The following is a 16,188-nucleotide window of genomic DNA, read 5'->3' as shown; positions in this document are numbered from 1 at the left end:
GTCCAAGGGAGTGAGCCACTGCCCTTTAGACAAGGGCCCACATGTGATGATGACATGAGTAGGACACTACAGAATCTTCCTTGAGTGTGCTCTGTCCTTCTCTTTCAGGTGCTTGGCTTTCCTTGCAAGAGTATTTTGTGTATTTAATGCTGTTTCACAACTTTTTTATTTTTACTCATTTTTAGTAATGTGTCTGTTGTCAGAGACTTCTTCCAGTTCCATATCCCTCGTCCCTGGGAGACCTTTCAAGTCTCTTTTGCTTCCTGGCATGTGGATTACTTTTTTACTCAATGAATTACTCATTCTCTGTGCATTTGGATGTAGATAGTACAGGTCAGTCCAACAAACATTTATACAAAATGTCTACTATGGACAAGGCACTGCTTGAGGCCATGGATTTTATTGAGTGTTTCTGTTTTGAATTTTGTTTTCTGCTTCTTTTGCTGAATGTCTGTTATTCTTCTTGTTCTGTGTCATTGAATCTTTCCTTGTCTAGTACTACCACATTTCTATATTTTCAGCCATGGGCTGAGATTAAAACTATCCATAGTTTTCTCCCCTGTTTTTTTTGGCTAGCTGTGATCTTTTCCAGGTTGGCCTGGCCTCTGATGAGTTCTTTGACTTCAGGCTTTTGTAGTGATAAAGCTATGGCCTGTGTACCTGGAGCCTTTGGGTTTTTGCCTGGAACTTTTTTTCCCCCAATAATATTTTGTTTTTCCAGTTATATGTAAAGATAATTTTTAATATTCATTTTTTTTAAGATTTTGAGTCCCAAATTTTTTTCTCCCTCCTTTTACCTCCCCCTTCCCCAAGACAGCAAGCAATTTGATATAGGTTATACATGTATAATAATTGTACACATATTTCTATAAAAGTCATGTTGTGAAAGAAAAATCAGAACAAAAGGGGAAAACCATGAGAAAGAAAAAACAAAAAAGTGAAAATGGCATGTTTGTTCTACATTCAGTCTCCACAGTTCTCTCTTTGATTGGGGATGGCATTTTCCATCCCAAGTTTATTGGAATTACCTTGAATCCCCTCATTGTTGAAAAGAACCAGTTGATCGTCACATGATCTTATTACTGTGTTTAATGTTCTCTTGGTTCTGCTCACTCTACTCAGCATCAGTTCTTGTACGCCTTTCTAGGCCTTTCTGAAATCATCCTGCTCATCATTTTTTATAGAAAAATAATATTCCATTACATTCATATAACTTAACTTATTCATCCATTCCTCATCAGATAGGCATCCACTCAGTTTCCAGTTTCTTGCCACCACTAAAAGAGCTGCTATGAACAATTTTGTACTTGTGGGTCCTTTTTTCTCTTTTATGATCTCTTTGAGATACAGGCCCAGTAGAGATGCTGCTGGACGGAAAGATATGCAGTTTGGTAACCTTTTGGGTTTAGTTCCAAATTGTTCTCCAGAATGGCTGGATCAGTTCACAACTCCACCAACAGTTTTCCCAGGACTTTGACTTAGTTGTGTACTCTCAAAGCTCCTTCTGGGATTCTCATTGAGTCCTCCTCAGGCACATTTAAGTAGAGATTGATCATAGGTTGGGCCAGTCTTGGGAGGCTTTCATTCCACCCAGAGAGCCGTACTCAGGAAGACAGCCAGCTCCTCCCTTGGCTTACAGCCGTTTAATAGTGAGTTGCCATGATGCTTTGGCAAGGGGGATTTAACTCTGTTGGCCACCTCCTCCTCCCTCCTAAATATTGCTATGTGATGCTCACCTGAAGGCACTCTTCTATTGACATTGTCCATTGAGGGAGGTCACTTTCTCCCAGCTTCCTGCTCACTCTTCTTTCTTTTGCCATCATCTTCCTCTCTTCTTGCTTTTGGCATGGGAGACCCAGTTTCCTTGAACACTTTCCCATGCTTGTTCTTTGTTTCTGTCCTGTTCCTCTGGGAGTTAACCTGCATTCTCCCTAGCCCTTCCCACCTTCTTGAGACGGTACCACCTTGATGCTGGTCTGTAGGTATGTGTTCCTTGGCACTATCAGAAACCCAGATGGACTGCAAGACTCCTTGCAGAATGAGGCCCAGCCTTGATCCAAGGATCAAGAGCCTAAGCCTTGGCCCTGGGCTTCTGCCTTCATCATGGCCCTCCCTAAGCCCAACCAGCCATCCCTTGGGCTGGTGACATTCGGGTTAGGGCCAGAACTACTTCTTATTCACTTCTCTTTAACAGGAGGTTAGAGGCTGTTACCTCATGAGCTCTTATTCTCTTCCTTTGTTTCTTCCTTGTGGCTGATTTCCAGCTCTCTCCTACTTCCTCCCTGGCTCCTTGGTTTTTGGTCTCCCTGGGGTGGGGGATGTGAAACATATTGCCTACCATCTTCCTATGGTAGCTATCCATTGCTTGGAACCCATCACTATTCTGGACTTCTGGGAGACCTTATTTTATTTTATTTTTAGTTCTAAATTCTCCCCCTTACCATCCCCTTTCCTGTGACCATTGAGAAGAGAAGAATAACAAAATTGGTTAGGAATCTGTGTGGTCCACGGGGCATCTAGTAAGGGCATAGCTCTCTGTAGTCTTGAGTAATAATAGGTTAAACCTTGGCAGACTGTGCTTGGCTTCTGTTCTGCAGACTGATAAAGGCCCCTGAGCAACAGACAGATTTAGACTGCCTGACCCTCTAGGTTCTGCTTCATGGCCTAAGAGGTGACTCCCTGGATGAGTTGGATTTTGTCACTTTCTTTCTCTTTTGCTCCTTAGACAAGGAGGGATAGTAATGGGCTCCAAATGGGTGAGGATTCTCAAATTCTCAGTGACATTATTTGACAGCATCAAGAGTAAAAGATGTAATTAGTAATGGTATCTTAATAAATCAGTCATAGTGATCATGACTGATGTGGTAGGCATATGCTTCAGAACTCAGCCTGCCAACTTTTCACTCTCCCTTTCTCTTTTCTGTCATAGGGGAGAGTATAGGGTTGTGTATATCACCCCAGAATTCTGCTTGGGAAACTTGAACCTACTAAAGCAGCTCGATGCTGACCTGGGTAAGTGGCAGAGGTGCCAAGCCTGTGTTCTGTGGCTAATGTTCTTGGGGGTAATGAGCTCTGTGTCTGTGTCTTGTATGTGTGGCTTAGTGTTTCTAATGCCTTTGGGGGCTAAGAAGGTTAGGATTTTCCAATTGAGAGTCCAAATGACATTGAGACTCAGGTAATAGTTCTCAGGTATACTTCATGATGAAATCAAAATACTGAGAGAAGCACCGTGTTTCTGAAAAATGGATTTCTTTGCATGAATAAAATTGTTCAAGAACTGATGTTTCTGAAGATTCTTTTAGAGGCTGTAGTTTTTTTCTCTCTTTCCCTCCTTTTTTGGGGCTACTTTCAGTCAAGTTTCCAACAGACCTTTTTGGTCAAGTTTTCTTGTGTTAGTACCTATATTTAAGTACAATGATGAATGGGAGTCAACCAGATGCCATATTTTCCTAACTTTGTTTATTTTTTTTTCCTGTGATCATGACTAGGAGGTGGCAAGATCCTCGGGTATTGACTAATTTAACCCATTCATTTTACAGATCAGGAAAGTGAAGTTCAAGAGGCTCAATAATTGGCCCAGAGTCACATTGGCCACAAGCAGCAGAAATATAGTACAGATCTTCCCATCCTTTGTCATTTTTCCATCAGTTGCCAGAGGAATTCTAGATGCTGAGAGAAGTCTGCCTAGTGGGGCACATGGTTCTGTGGCTAATGGAGCATTTTCCTCTTAATTGCTTGCAGAAAGGTCATTTGAACAAGGGTTATTATTATTCCCATTTTACATATAAGAAAATGAACATTGAGGGAGATTGCTTCCAGGAGGGCCCCTGTCACCCTTGACTTCTAATCTGTTTCATTTGCTGGCTGCTGGGGAATTGTCACTTTTAGGTCTCCTCACTTCAATATTTCAGAGCCACGTAAGAACTATGATTTCATCTTCTGTTTTTGTTTTTTTTTTTAAGTGATCTTTTTATGCATGTCCCTAAGGGACTCTAGTGTTTATGTATTGAAAAAGTTTGTAAAATGCTTTCATTAAATGCTTGATGTGTTGACCAAGAGGATAGTCTTGTATACAGAATATATACAGAATATACAAAATGTGTTAAGATTGAGCCTACTGAAAATCTTACTTTGAATTTTAGTGGATGAACATTTATGATACTTAAAGATTAGAAGAAACATTTTGTAAGTGCTTATTATGTGCTAAGTGCTGGGATACAAGCCAGTCTGTGTCCCTAAGGAGTTTATATCCAAATGGAGGCAGGCAGGATGGCAAAGGGATTTGGAAACTTGGCTGGAGGTGTCCTGGACTAGAGGGTAACGAGCAGTTTCCAGCCTTTTCTAATAGTGTCTGGGTGACCACTTATTGAGGGGATTCTTTTCTGGGCCCACTTTTCAAAGACAGTGCTGAGGCATAGGGGCACTTCACAGTTGTGATGTTACCAACCAAGAATTCTGACAGATCTGAAGTAAAAGAGATGTCATTAGTCAGTAAGAAAATATCTAAACACTGTGCCTCTCAGAGAGCTTAGTCTTAACAATGGTGGCGATATGTAAACAAATATGTGGAAACAAGCCATATACAGGGTAAACAGGTAATAATTAGCAAAGGGAAGGCACTGGGAGGAGACCCAGATTTGAAGGGACTTTCAGTGTCTCCCCTGCTGCCTCTTTGGGTCTTGCTTAGGACAACTGGTTTTTGGAACCAAAAAGTTCCTTCTTGGTTGTCGAGGGAGCAGCACTCTTATCTCTGGATGTTCAGCTCTTTGGATGTGATGAATGGTACAGGGTTGAGAAAAGCTATGCACCTACTTGGTTGTGTGTTAATCACATATGTAAAGTAACAGTTATTGCTACTTCAAGTAAGAAAATTGTTTTATAGGATCCTTGAATTAGATCAGGAAGAAGCCAAGAACCCATTTATTCTGATCCCCTAAACTGATATTTGTGGAAACAGGCTTAGAGAGGCTTAGTCAGAGGTGGAATTTGAACCCAAGTGTTCAAATTCCAGATCCATCACTCCTCTCATTACCAAGCATCATGAGGCCTCTGTTCTGAATTATTCAAAGTCTGTATTCTGTGGCAGAATGACAGAAACTGGCTTTTAAATCCCCTGCTCCTCCCTATTTGCCTGTCCAGCAGGTGCTCTCCAACTGGGGGGGGAATCTGTCATCTGGCTGTGTGTCCCACTAGGCTCCCTGTTCTGTGCCTCTGGAGGCAGATCTCACTGGGCTGTATAGTGATGCATGTGAAGGGCAGGGTAGTGATGCCTGCCTCGTGATAACTGGTCCAAATGCCAGCAGCGTCGTCATGGAGCTGGAATTTATCAGCCCAGTTGGCAGGTGCAGAGTGGGAGGCTGGAGGATTCCAAGAGCAATAAGGTATGAAAGCTTTGTGCTGGAGGAGGGAAGGGGCCATCCAGTCCAGTTTACTTTGGGGTCTCTTCATTTTCTTCTCCTCTGGAATAGTGCTTTAGTTTTATTCGAACGACTTAGGCTTGAACTGTCTCTCTCCTCTTCCTGTCACATTTGGTCCCTGAGGTGTTGATTCTGCTTTTGGTTTTAATGGCTGAGTGTTGAGGACTGGCTAGCTCCATGTTGAGGTTCCCTCATTGATAAGTTTCTTCTTCTCCCTAGGGATCACCTTGATTGCTGTGGATGAGGCTCACTGTGTATCAGAGTGGGGGCATGACTTCAGAAATTCCTTCCGAAACTTGGGCTCCTTGAAGACCACCTTGCCATTGGTAAGCCACTCTCCGCTTCAAGGATGGAAGAAACAGTTTTTCCTGCCAAAGAACATATCTGTGGGAGGGTGGCCCAGCGTTGGGGTAGGGATGTTACAGCCTTTAATGCTGTTGTCTTTGAAACTCCTGTTTATCAGTACTTGTTGGTGGCTGGCTACTTCTTTAAGCCCACCTCCCCATGTGTCACATGCTTTACCTTCCCTCCAAGTCACTGTCTCACCACCACAAGGGTCCTTCCAAATGGCCCAGGACACTGTTCCTTGGGTGACTTGTTATGGCCAAAAGATCATGAACTGGAAACAGTGACCATGTCCAAACTTGTTGGGGCTAGCCCTGGGACTGAAAACTAGCCATGCTTGTTTGAGGGTCCTTTAATCATTGCATCTTCCCTCTTTCCCCTTCCCTGCCCCTTCAAGTCTTCAGTTACATCTTAAACCCTGAATCTTGGGCTATTTCTCATTTTTCTCACATCCTTCTTGACCTCTTTGTAGACTTGCATACTGCTGACCACTGTCTTCATTCAGTAACTATCGAAGTGCCTACTATGTGGCAAACAGGCTTCTCCTCAAGGAACTTAGAGTTTAATAAAGGAGATAACACATAACAAACATATACATATGTATATTTGTATACAATACAATTGTATATTTGTATGTTCAGGATGAATGGGAAATAATTGACAGAGAGAAGGCATCGGAATTAGGAGGGGTTGAAGAAGGCTTCCTGTAGAAGGTGGCTTTTTATTGGGAACTTAGAGGAAGCTAGGGAGGCCAGGAGGCAGAGATGAGGAGGGAGAGCACTCCAGGATTGGGGGGGCAGCCAAAAGGAGTGCCCAGAAGGGCTTGTTGGTATCATAGCCAGGAGGCGCGGCACCATTGGATGGAAGAGTGGGGGATGAGGTGTAAGGTACTGGGGTAGATGATGGAGGGCTTTGAATGCCAAGCAGAGAGTTTTGTTCTTGGAGGCAGTAGGGAGCTGCTGGAGTTTATTGAGTGGTGAAGTAATTGGTAGCACCTGTGCTTTAGGAAAATCACTTTAGTGATTAGATTGGAGGCAGGGGAGACTTCTTACTCATTTCCTTGCTCAGGTCTCTGTCCACTCCTCATTCATGGGTTGTTTCACAGCTGCCAAAGTGATGATCCTAAAGCTCGGGTCTGACTATGTCACCTCCTCTCCCATTAACCTTCTATGGGTTATAGAATCAGAAATCAGCTCCTTTTAACAACCTGGCCCCTTTCTGCCTTTCTGTGCTCCTCACACATTCCTCCCCTTCATCTCTTCCTGGCCATATGGGCTTCCTTATCCTCCCCTTTGATACATCATCTTCTGTCTTCCATGTCTTTGCTCTTGCTCTTCTTTCTTACCTCTCTCCTGCCTTTTGGAGTCCCTGCTTTCCTCCAAATCTCAGGTGAAGTGCCTTCTTCCTCCATACCTCCCTTTATCAGTGTCTGCTCCGTGAACATCAGCTCCTGGAGATCAGGGCCCATTTCAACACCGTGTTTGCCCCTGGAGTCTGGCACGTTGTAGATGTTGAGTGGATGCTGGTCAGTGGGTGAGTAGATGGTTGTATTAGGGTCCCGTCTGTGTTTCCTCCAGGTGCCTGTGTTGGCGCTGACGGCGACTGCAAGCTCCTCCATTCGAACAGACATCATGCACTGCCTCAACTTGCGGAACCCTCAGGTCACCTGCACCAGCTTTGACCGGCCCAACCTCTATCTGGAAGTTGGGCGGAAGACGGGCAATATCCTTCAGGATTTGGACAGGTTTCTTGTGAAAAAGACAGGGTGAGCAGCCATCAGCTTGTTGAGTTCAGTGAAGATTCTCTTGGTACCTTATTGATTGGTCTTGTCCCTTCCTTTTCCAACATGTGCATGCCTGCCTTGCCTCTCTACAGAGCTGACCCTGGTAAGCTGCTCATCAGGGGTCTTTTGTGGGGCTGGGCTGCTGCCTGCCTAGTCATGCCAGCTTTTCTCCTTGGTCCTTTTTGACCAGGACACTGACTCAGGTGTCAGCTTGGATTTTGTAGTCTGTGCCAGTGATGTCTGTGTTTCCCCTGGTCCTGCTGACTTCCTTTGGCATTGATTCCCAGAAGTGCTCTCCCTTTTCCATGTGCTCTCAGTACTTCTTATTTCTCAAAATGCAGTCAGTCATATTTCCTCACCATCACCTACTATAGCTTGTTTAGCCATTCCATAAAGGGTTATCTGCCATGTCCCCATTCCTTTCCCACCACCAAAAATACTGCTACAGAGGTGTTGATTGATAGAAAAGGGGGCTTCCTTTTTTTTTTTTTTTTTTTTATCACTGATCCCTGTGGAATTTATGTGAAGTCTAAGGAATTTTTTACTTACTTTTGTAGTTGTTCCAAATCACTTTGCAGAACAGCTGAACATTCACAGTTCACAATAATCTATCAGTATGCTTGTCTTTTCACAGATTCTTCTCATCCTTGGTGTTAACTTGCTTTGTCTCTGGTTGTTTATTATTGTTAAGGTAGTCACCTTGTGCCTAGTTCTTCCTGTGTTAGGATCACAGGCTCGTGCAACTTCTAAGTAGTTGCCATGATAGCAAAGTAAGAATGCAAAAACAGGAATGACTTCCTTTCCTAGGACCTTCCATACTGCACAGGCCAAGATGGAGACATTTGATAGCAGTTATTCACTTTATTAGTCTTATGTTTTATGTTCTAGGTATTAGTTGTTCTAACTGATGTTATTTATTTGACTTAGTTTGAGGAAACCCACACTTTTCTTAATAGAGAAAAGATTAAAGCAGCTAGATAGCCTAGCAGATGGAGTGCTGGATTGTGATTCAGACACAAGTTAATAAATCCTTACTCAGATAGTAGCTGTGTGACCTTGGGTAAATGACTGAATCTCTGTATCTGTTTCCTCGGCTGTAGAATGGGAATGCTAATACCATCTACTTCACAGCATTGCTATGAAGTTTAAAGGAGGTAGCACATGGACAGTGCTTTGCAAACCTCCAAAGTAATATATAAATTCTAGCCGCTGTTACTTTAAAAAAAAAAAAATTCTTAATGTGCTGACATCATTTAAGCTTCTGATTAATTGGAAATATATGCTTTTTTAAGGAAAAGCTATAGTTGGAGCTTAGTCAAAATATCAATTACATTGAAAAATCAAGTGGCTTTTTTTTTATCTTTTCTCCCTCCCCCTATCCCTCTAAATTCCTGATTCCTGGAATGTTCATATTGGTGTGGTCCAGACAGTACACACTTATCTAGATGGCACGTTGTGTAGTAATAACTACAATGAGATTGTGGGCATAGTACCTTGGGATCCACTTACGTGATCACAGGTTGTGGCATGTCAGATGAACCTTGCCACCAGGCCAGTGACTTGATGGACAATGGCAGGACCCAGCATATGGTCAGCAAGGAAACAGGAAAGTGACATATCTGAACTCCCTTATGGCTTGTCCTTAGGCTTCCCTTTGGAAGGCAGGGCAAGAAGCTTCATATTGCCAGCTGCGGTTTGCCTGTAAATAAGAAAAATGGGGAGCCCCTGGAAAGGAGTTATAATATCAGGTTGTGGTGATTCAGGCAGTTTTAGGAGGAATGAGTGATGGTGCAGAAACCTGTGAAAGCTCTTGTCTGATGATCTCCATATCTGAGAATTGAAGGGATGGGGAAGAGACATGGAAGAGACTGAATGATGTGATGAGGTCACTGATTGGATTGGAGAAGTGAATGGGAAAAGAGAATTGAGATTACATGCATGGGAACCTCAGGAAATGAGAGTGTGCTGGACTCAAATCAGAATTTTTTTCTTTTGCATTCTCCTGATCCTGGTCACTGGCCTGTTATGGAGAAGAGGCCTGTCTGGTGTTTAGAGGTGGGGCTTGTTGTCCAATCAGCTGGAAGTAAATGACATTGTCATTGATCACCTTTATGGACATTATATTGAGGCTGGCATATCGCTTTCCTGATCATCTACCTGCGAGCTTGGGTATCTCCATTTTATACATGAAAGAACCGAGGTTCACTCAGGTTGGGTTACTTGCCCAGGGTTGTAGAGTTAAGTAAGTTTTGGTCAGAATTTCAGCTTGGGCTTCCTTGGTGCATGTCTGGCAGCCTCAGCACTTTGCTCCAGGGCCATAGGAGAAAATGGTAGTCTGAGGAGAGCACAGAAGAAAAAGGTGATTCTCTCAGATAGAAGCCTCGGCAGTGGTCAGTGCCTTTTTACTTGGCACTATATAGTGTAAGTAATCATAGTTACTGAGAGTTACCCAGTACGTGACATATTTTGCAGAATGATATTTGTGCCAGTCTTGTGAAGTTCATGCTACAGATCACATCCCATTTATAGATGAGACCTTAGGGTCAGAGTAATCATAATGTGCTTCTCCAAGTCACACCTGTAATTAGCTTTGACTGTGAAATAAATGATCTGAACAAGGGGGCACAGAGCCCCATGTGTTTCAGGCTACCCAGTGTGCTGTTTGGAGTGGCTGAGGCCCCTTGGTTCAAGGTTGAGCAGGAATGGAAGCTGTCATTTCATTTCCTTGGCTAAAGTTTTTGAGGTGAATGAAAGTTTTTTGGCTTTCATTGCCAAGGAGTGACTTCACTGTATTTTTTTTTTTCCCCATAACTTCTTTTTAAATTTTAGTCTAGCTGTCTTATGGTATATGTGTGTGTATCCTATTTCTATATTTTTCTTACTTTATTTCAGCTCATCCTGGGAATTTGAAGGCCCCACCATCATTTATTGCCCTTCTAGAAAGATCTCTGAACAAGTGACTGCAGAGCTCCAGAAACTGAACTTAGCTTGTGGAACATACCATGCGGGCCTGGGGATCAAGTTGAGGCGAGAGATCCACCACAAGTTCATGCGTGATGAAATTCAGGTGTGTAAGCTGGATCCTGTTCCTCTGAGAAAAAGCCAGATGGGGAAACATATAACACACGTGTCATTTGGTTGTTTGAGCTGATCTTGTCCTTTCCCATCATCTCCAGTTAAAATTTGAATGAGACTTTTTACTAATTTACTAATTTACATAATTCTGATGTTGTTTAGCTAGAAAGTAGTCCTCGGTGAGAAGCCAGGGAATTGATTTGGCCCATTCTTGGACTGGTCCATGGTCTTTGGTGTGTCTGCTTATCTCTACTGCCTTTCTGCTTGGAGCATTTGGGAGTGGTGAGAGGCAATGTCATCTGAGGGGGTTTGCCCTCTGGCACTGGCCCCTCTGTTCCTTTGTAGTTTAGCCTATCACACTGCTCCTATCTTACATGTCTCTCTCTGTTTCAGGCCTAACCAGAGGCCTGAGAAAGGTCTCTTGGGCCAAGATTTTAGGGTTTACTTCTTAGGTTCTCTGTTCAGGTCATGTTTTTATTTTTTGAAGAACTGGGGAAAATGGTGAGACGCAGTCATCCCCCCGACCCTCAGTGGACAGATCCACCTATATATCCAGGGAACTGGGAAGCCAAGCAGCAGCAGAGGCAGCCGCTCTCAGGTCTTAGTGCTTTGTGACTAGCTTCAATGAGGACTTGTGCTGTTTCTTGGTGTCATGCAGTTTAAAGATGCTTTGGATAGCTATAGGGTTTATGGAGACTCTCACTTCACTGTTCTGTATCTATCCCTTGGCTAACTCTTCTCTCAGGGAGAGACTGTGAGTCTGACAGACAGGGCATTAGCTCACTTTTGTTGTTTTAGCCTGATCATTTTATCTTTCCTTGTTTGATGTTTTCTTCTTACTCTTGACTTCGAATTTTTTTTTTTAAGTTTTGATTCCATTCTTGTGTTGTTTATTATAGCTTCATTTCATCTCTCAATTTTAAATTCTGTCTTGAGCCTCTTGGATAAAGCTTAGTTGAATAGAAGTTTCCAAATTTTCAAGTGGGGAGTTGACTAGGTCTTTGATCTGTATTAACTTGTTCTTCATTTTCTGAACTCCTGCCCTGGGGATGACATCCCCCCCACCCAGTCTAATTGAATAGCCCTTCCAGTGACCCAGAATTTCAATGGCCATCTTCCTCTTTTTTCCCTTTTTTAAATGACATTTTATTTTTTCCAGTTACATGTAAAGACAATTTTTATTATTCACATTTTAGAAAATTTTGAATTCCATATTTTCTTCCTCCTTCCTTTCCTCCTTTCCGAAGACAGTAAGCAATTTTATATAGTTTATATATGTGCAGTCTTGTAAAGCATATTTCCATATAAGACATAAGTATAAGAAACAATAGAACAAAAGGAAAAACTTTTGAAAAAATAAAGTTAGAATAGTATGCTTTGATTTGCATTCAGACTCATTAGTTCTTTCTTTCATTTTTCGTCATGGGTCCTTTGTCTTGTCTGGGATCATTGTGTTGCTGAGATGATCTAAGTCAATCATACTTGATCATAGTTCAGTGTTACTATTCTTCTGGTACAGTGTTCTCTTAGTTTTACTCACTTTACTTTGCATCAGTTCAAGACTTATGTCTTTCCAGGTTTTTCTGAAATCTACCTACTTATAGCATTTTTAATAGCACAATAGTATTCCATTACATTCATATATCACAACTTGTTTAGCCGTTCGCCAGTTGAAGGGCATTTCCTCAATTTCTAATACTTTGCCTGTGTCCATCTTCTTGCCCACTGCCTGGTATAACCATCAGATCAACACTGCCATCCCTCCTGGAGAGGGTGTAGCCCCCTATGGAAAAGTCTCCTAACCAGAAGTTGTCAGGGTGGTCAGCCTTGCTTTTGTTTGTGTATGCTCATGATTGGCCCATGGAGTAGCTCCTGGCCTTGATGTCCAGTTTTTGCTTACCTCTTCTCTTGAGAATGGGTTTAGAGAGGCTGGCATCCAGCTTGATAAGCTGAAGGGCTTGTCCAGGAGGGGAACCCCAACCTTCTGTCAATATGTGAGTGACCATATTATGTTCTTCTTGAGTTTCACCAGGAAGTATATTTGAAACTTGACTCTAGTTTCACTTAGAGGTCCTGCCTTTGACAAAGACCTGCCATGTTATCCTGACCTCTTGGAAGAGGCTGATAGACACTGGTAAGGGGAATTAGGATCAAGGTCAAGGTCAGTGAAATCCCAGCTCCACTCCTGATTCCCCCCTTCCTCTGAGATCCTGGGGACAAGGTGGAAAAGTGGAGGCTCTGAGATGGGGTCTACTGAACTCCTGCACTTTAGGCAGGTGACCTAGACCTTTGGGTATTAAGTACTCTTTACTCTCTTAGCCAAGAGCTCTATGTGAACAGGTGTCAGAAATCTGGCTTTCCTTCTGTTTTTATGACACCCTCATTTCAAAAGTGTCTTGGGAACTGGAGCATGGCCTCCTAAGCACTTGTTGTAAGCAAATATTCCTTACTTGGAGAGTGAGGATTTGTTGGCTGTGGAGATTGCAGGTGTGGAGTTGGGGACCTTAGGATTATGTTAACTTCTCCCAGATGAAAGGCTCTTCCTAAGCCTAGTTATAATGCATGTAACAACCAGAAATGGACCTTTTGGATTGGCTAAGGGTTGGTTTGATTCTTGGTAGCTCTGGTCTTTTTCTTTTTTATTTTCCTCCTCTTGCAAGTTTTATGCTGTGTGTCTTCCTTTCTTTTGGTGCCCTATTCTCCACCCTGATTTCACTAAAAACTGCTTTGATTAGGAGTTTGTACCTCTTGGCCCAGCTTGCTCCTTGTGGCTTCCAGGATAGGTGCTGCTACATACTGGCATACTGGATATTGGGTAGAATGTTTAGGGTCTGTGTCCCTCAGTTTCTTCCTTAGTTAAGTGAAAAGGTTTGGGGTATCCTTTGTCCAAAGTGCCTCTTGGCTCTTGGTACTCAAAGATGTCATGGGATAGGTTTAAGACTGTCATTAGGGTTCTGGTATTTGGTCCAATATAGCAATTGTTTGTTCTCTTTATATTTCCAGATAAATCCTGCCTTCATGATAACTTCCTTATTTGGGGGAAGTTAGGGCTTCCATTATTTTCCTTTAGGAGTTAAGGTTGCACTTTTGGGGAGATTCTTGACTCTCTTGCTTCAAGGATTTATCACTTTAGTAGGAGACTTGCTCCTCTTCCTCCTCCATTGCAGATTGCAATCCCTGTGAAACAAAGAAGGGATTTGGAGAACTTCTATGGTGGAGAAATTCCCGAGTAGCCCCCCTGGAGAAGAGTTCCTCTGGACTGAGTTAATAAGGCAGGTCCTTGGACAGTAGGTATCCAGCCTTCCCTGGATTTCTGGGTGAAGTCCTTTCTGGAGGACAAAATGAAACACATGAAAGCAGAATTGTCTCCTGGGGGCAGCGAAAGACAGTTGAGGCCTGTGGGTCCTTCTTTGGGCAGTGCATTCTTTTCCCTTGTCCCTGCGGCAGGATGGGCTGCCTGTTACTCCAGGGCTTGCAGAGCTCTGAGTGCTCTTGGGTCATAATTACTTTGGTTCCTGTTGCCTTCTCTGGAGCTTACTCATTAGAGCTGGTTAAATTTTTTTTTCATCATTTAGGCTCTACAAAGCCAGAGAGGAAGCTGAGGTGCTCAAAGTTTTAGTTTTAGAAAGATTATATTAACTTGTCTTTTAATAAAGTAATTCTACTTGGTTGTTTTTATTTGCCTTTGATCTGTAGCTCTCCTTTGTTTAAAAAAATTTCTTCTATCCTTGCTGTTGTTAGCACCTCTTCCTTTTGTGTGCATATTTATTACTTATATCCAAAATCTGACAGTGATCAGGGACCCACATTTTGTTTATGGTTATGTTTAGTTGAAATGAGAGTTATAACAATACAACAAGAATAGATTAAAAAGCCTTAATGGAACACTATTTGCCAAGTGCTGGGAATTTAAGGAGAAAAGGACAGCCTCTGTTGTAAGGGAGCTCACCTTATGATGTTGTGAAACATCCCATATAGGAAGGTTAGATGGAAAGATCCTGTGGTCATTACGTATGAGCTGCGAGCCGGATGTGTTTAAAATGAATTTTGCATTTTGTTGAAGAAAGTATCCCAAGGATTCAACACTCAGATGTTAACATTAAATGCATTGGATTTAAGAAAAAAAAGAGAAGTCAAGAAAAAGCCATTTGTCCATTCTGTAATGGCATGCTTTAGCACTTATCTCTCAGTCATCCAGTATCTACTTTGGAGCAATATGAAGTGTCGTATGAATCCACATGTGCCTTTGCCTAGGCAAAAATCTTGGCTCCTTTTCTAGACCCTCTCCTCATTTCCATATGCTTTTTGGGCCCCACTTGTTCATTTGTTGTTCCCTTGCATAGTTTTTTCTCTTCTTTCTAACTCATTTCATTCCTTGGTAGGACCCTCCTCGGAACTACTCAGGCCATACTGCATCATAATTAGCTTAATTCCAGTTTTCGATGGGCACAGGTTCATCTGTTTGATTCAGGCCAGTGAGTCAGTGGCATGCCCAGGGCAGTCCTTGTCTGGACAGGGTGTCTGTGTTCCTGAGAAGTCTTTCACCTGCCCATCTGACACGGGTTGAGGGCCAGGAAGAGCAGCCTCCAGTTTGGCCTTTGAGCTGTCCATTGTACAGAAACTCTCTGACATCTAGGCAGGAAGTTTAAATGGGTGATTTTAGGTTTATTATTAACCCTTTCATTTCTGTTCACGAACATGTTGACCCAGAAGCCTTCCTGTGTGAGGTTAGCAGCATTAAACTAATTGCTATGGTGTTCTTTTTCTCAGTGTGTCATAGCAACAGTTGCCTTTGGCATGGGGATTAACAAAGCAGACATCCGCAAAGTCATCCACTATGGCGCTCCCAAGGAAATGGAATCTTACTACCAGGAGATGGGTAGGGCTGGCCGTGATGGCCTGCCCAGTGCTTGCCATGTACTCTGGGCTCCTGCAGACATAAACTTCAACAGGTAAAGGGCAGGATGTGTGTGTGTTTGATGGATTTCATGCTGTATATTTTTCCTGAAGGGCCATATAAAGTCTATAAGAGGAAACCCATGGGGCAGCTAAGTGGTATAGTGGATGGGGGCTGCCCCAGAATCAGGAGGACTTAAATTTAAATATGACTCAAGGCATACTGCCTCCCTGACTGCCTCCAAAAAATAGAAACCCATTTCAGGTGGTGGCACAATTGATGATAAAAAAATAAAATGAAGGCTCTCCTTTTGAATAATCTAACTAGATTTGACAATTATCACTTAGTGCACACTCTGAAAGAAATTTCCTTTTTCCCTCTGAATAGAATCTGCCTGTCATTATAAATTAATGGTCAGGTTTCATTCTTTTGTCCTCATCCTTTATTTCTAACTGACAGGCACCTCATTGGTGAAATACAGAATGTTGACTTTCGACAGTACAAATTGAAGATGATGAGAAAATTAGAGAAGTACCTTCAGTCCAGCAGATGCAGGCGGAAGTAAGTGGGTGGGGTTATATCGAAGGTCACTGTGCTCAGCATGTACGAGGATAAGCCTTGATGCTGCACTGAATTATTGTTGTCATGCTTCTGTGTATATCAGAGTCTTA

The 16,188-nt window shown here is 42.7% G+C and overlaps 1 protein-coding gene across 5 annotated transcripts in view; it reads left to right on the top strand.

The window, feature by feature from the left end:
* The window catches only part of WRN (WRN RecQ like helicase), a 92,287-nt gene that overhangs the window by 33,416 nt on the left and 42,683 nt on the right, over positions 1–16,188 (top strand). For all 5 annotated transcript variants that reach the window (XM_023505646.2, XM_023505649.2, XM_023505648.2 and 2 more), the window contains 6 exons: positions 2,930–3,012; positions 5,637–5,743; positions 7,340–7,527; positions 10,438–10,612; positions 15,391–15,572; positions 15,977–16,078. In XM_023505646.2, the coding sequence (XP_023361414.1) occupies positions 2,930–3,012; positions 5,637–5,743; positions 7,340–7,527; positions 10,438–10,612; positions 15,391–15,572; positions 15,977–16,078 (837 nt within the window). The remainder of the gene's footprint in view (positions 1–2,929; positions 3,013–5,636; positions 5,744–7,339; positions 7,528–10,437; positions 10,613–15,390; positions 15,573–15,976; positions 16,079–16,188) is intronic.

Source organism: Sarcophilus harrisii, chromosome 6 (genome assembly GCF_902635505.1).
Source record: "Sarcophilus harrisii chromosome 6, mSarHar1.11, whole genome shotgun sequence".
In the NCBI taxonomy this organism is placed as follows: domain Eukaryota; kingdom Metazoa; phylum Chordata; class Mammalia; order Dasyuromorphia; family Dasyuridae; genus Sarcophilus; species Sarcophilus harrisii.
This window is presented reverse-complemented; position numbering and strand designations above follow the sequence as displayed.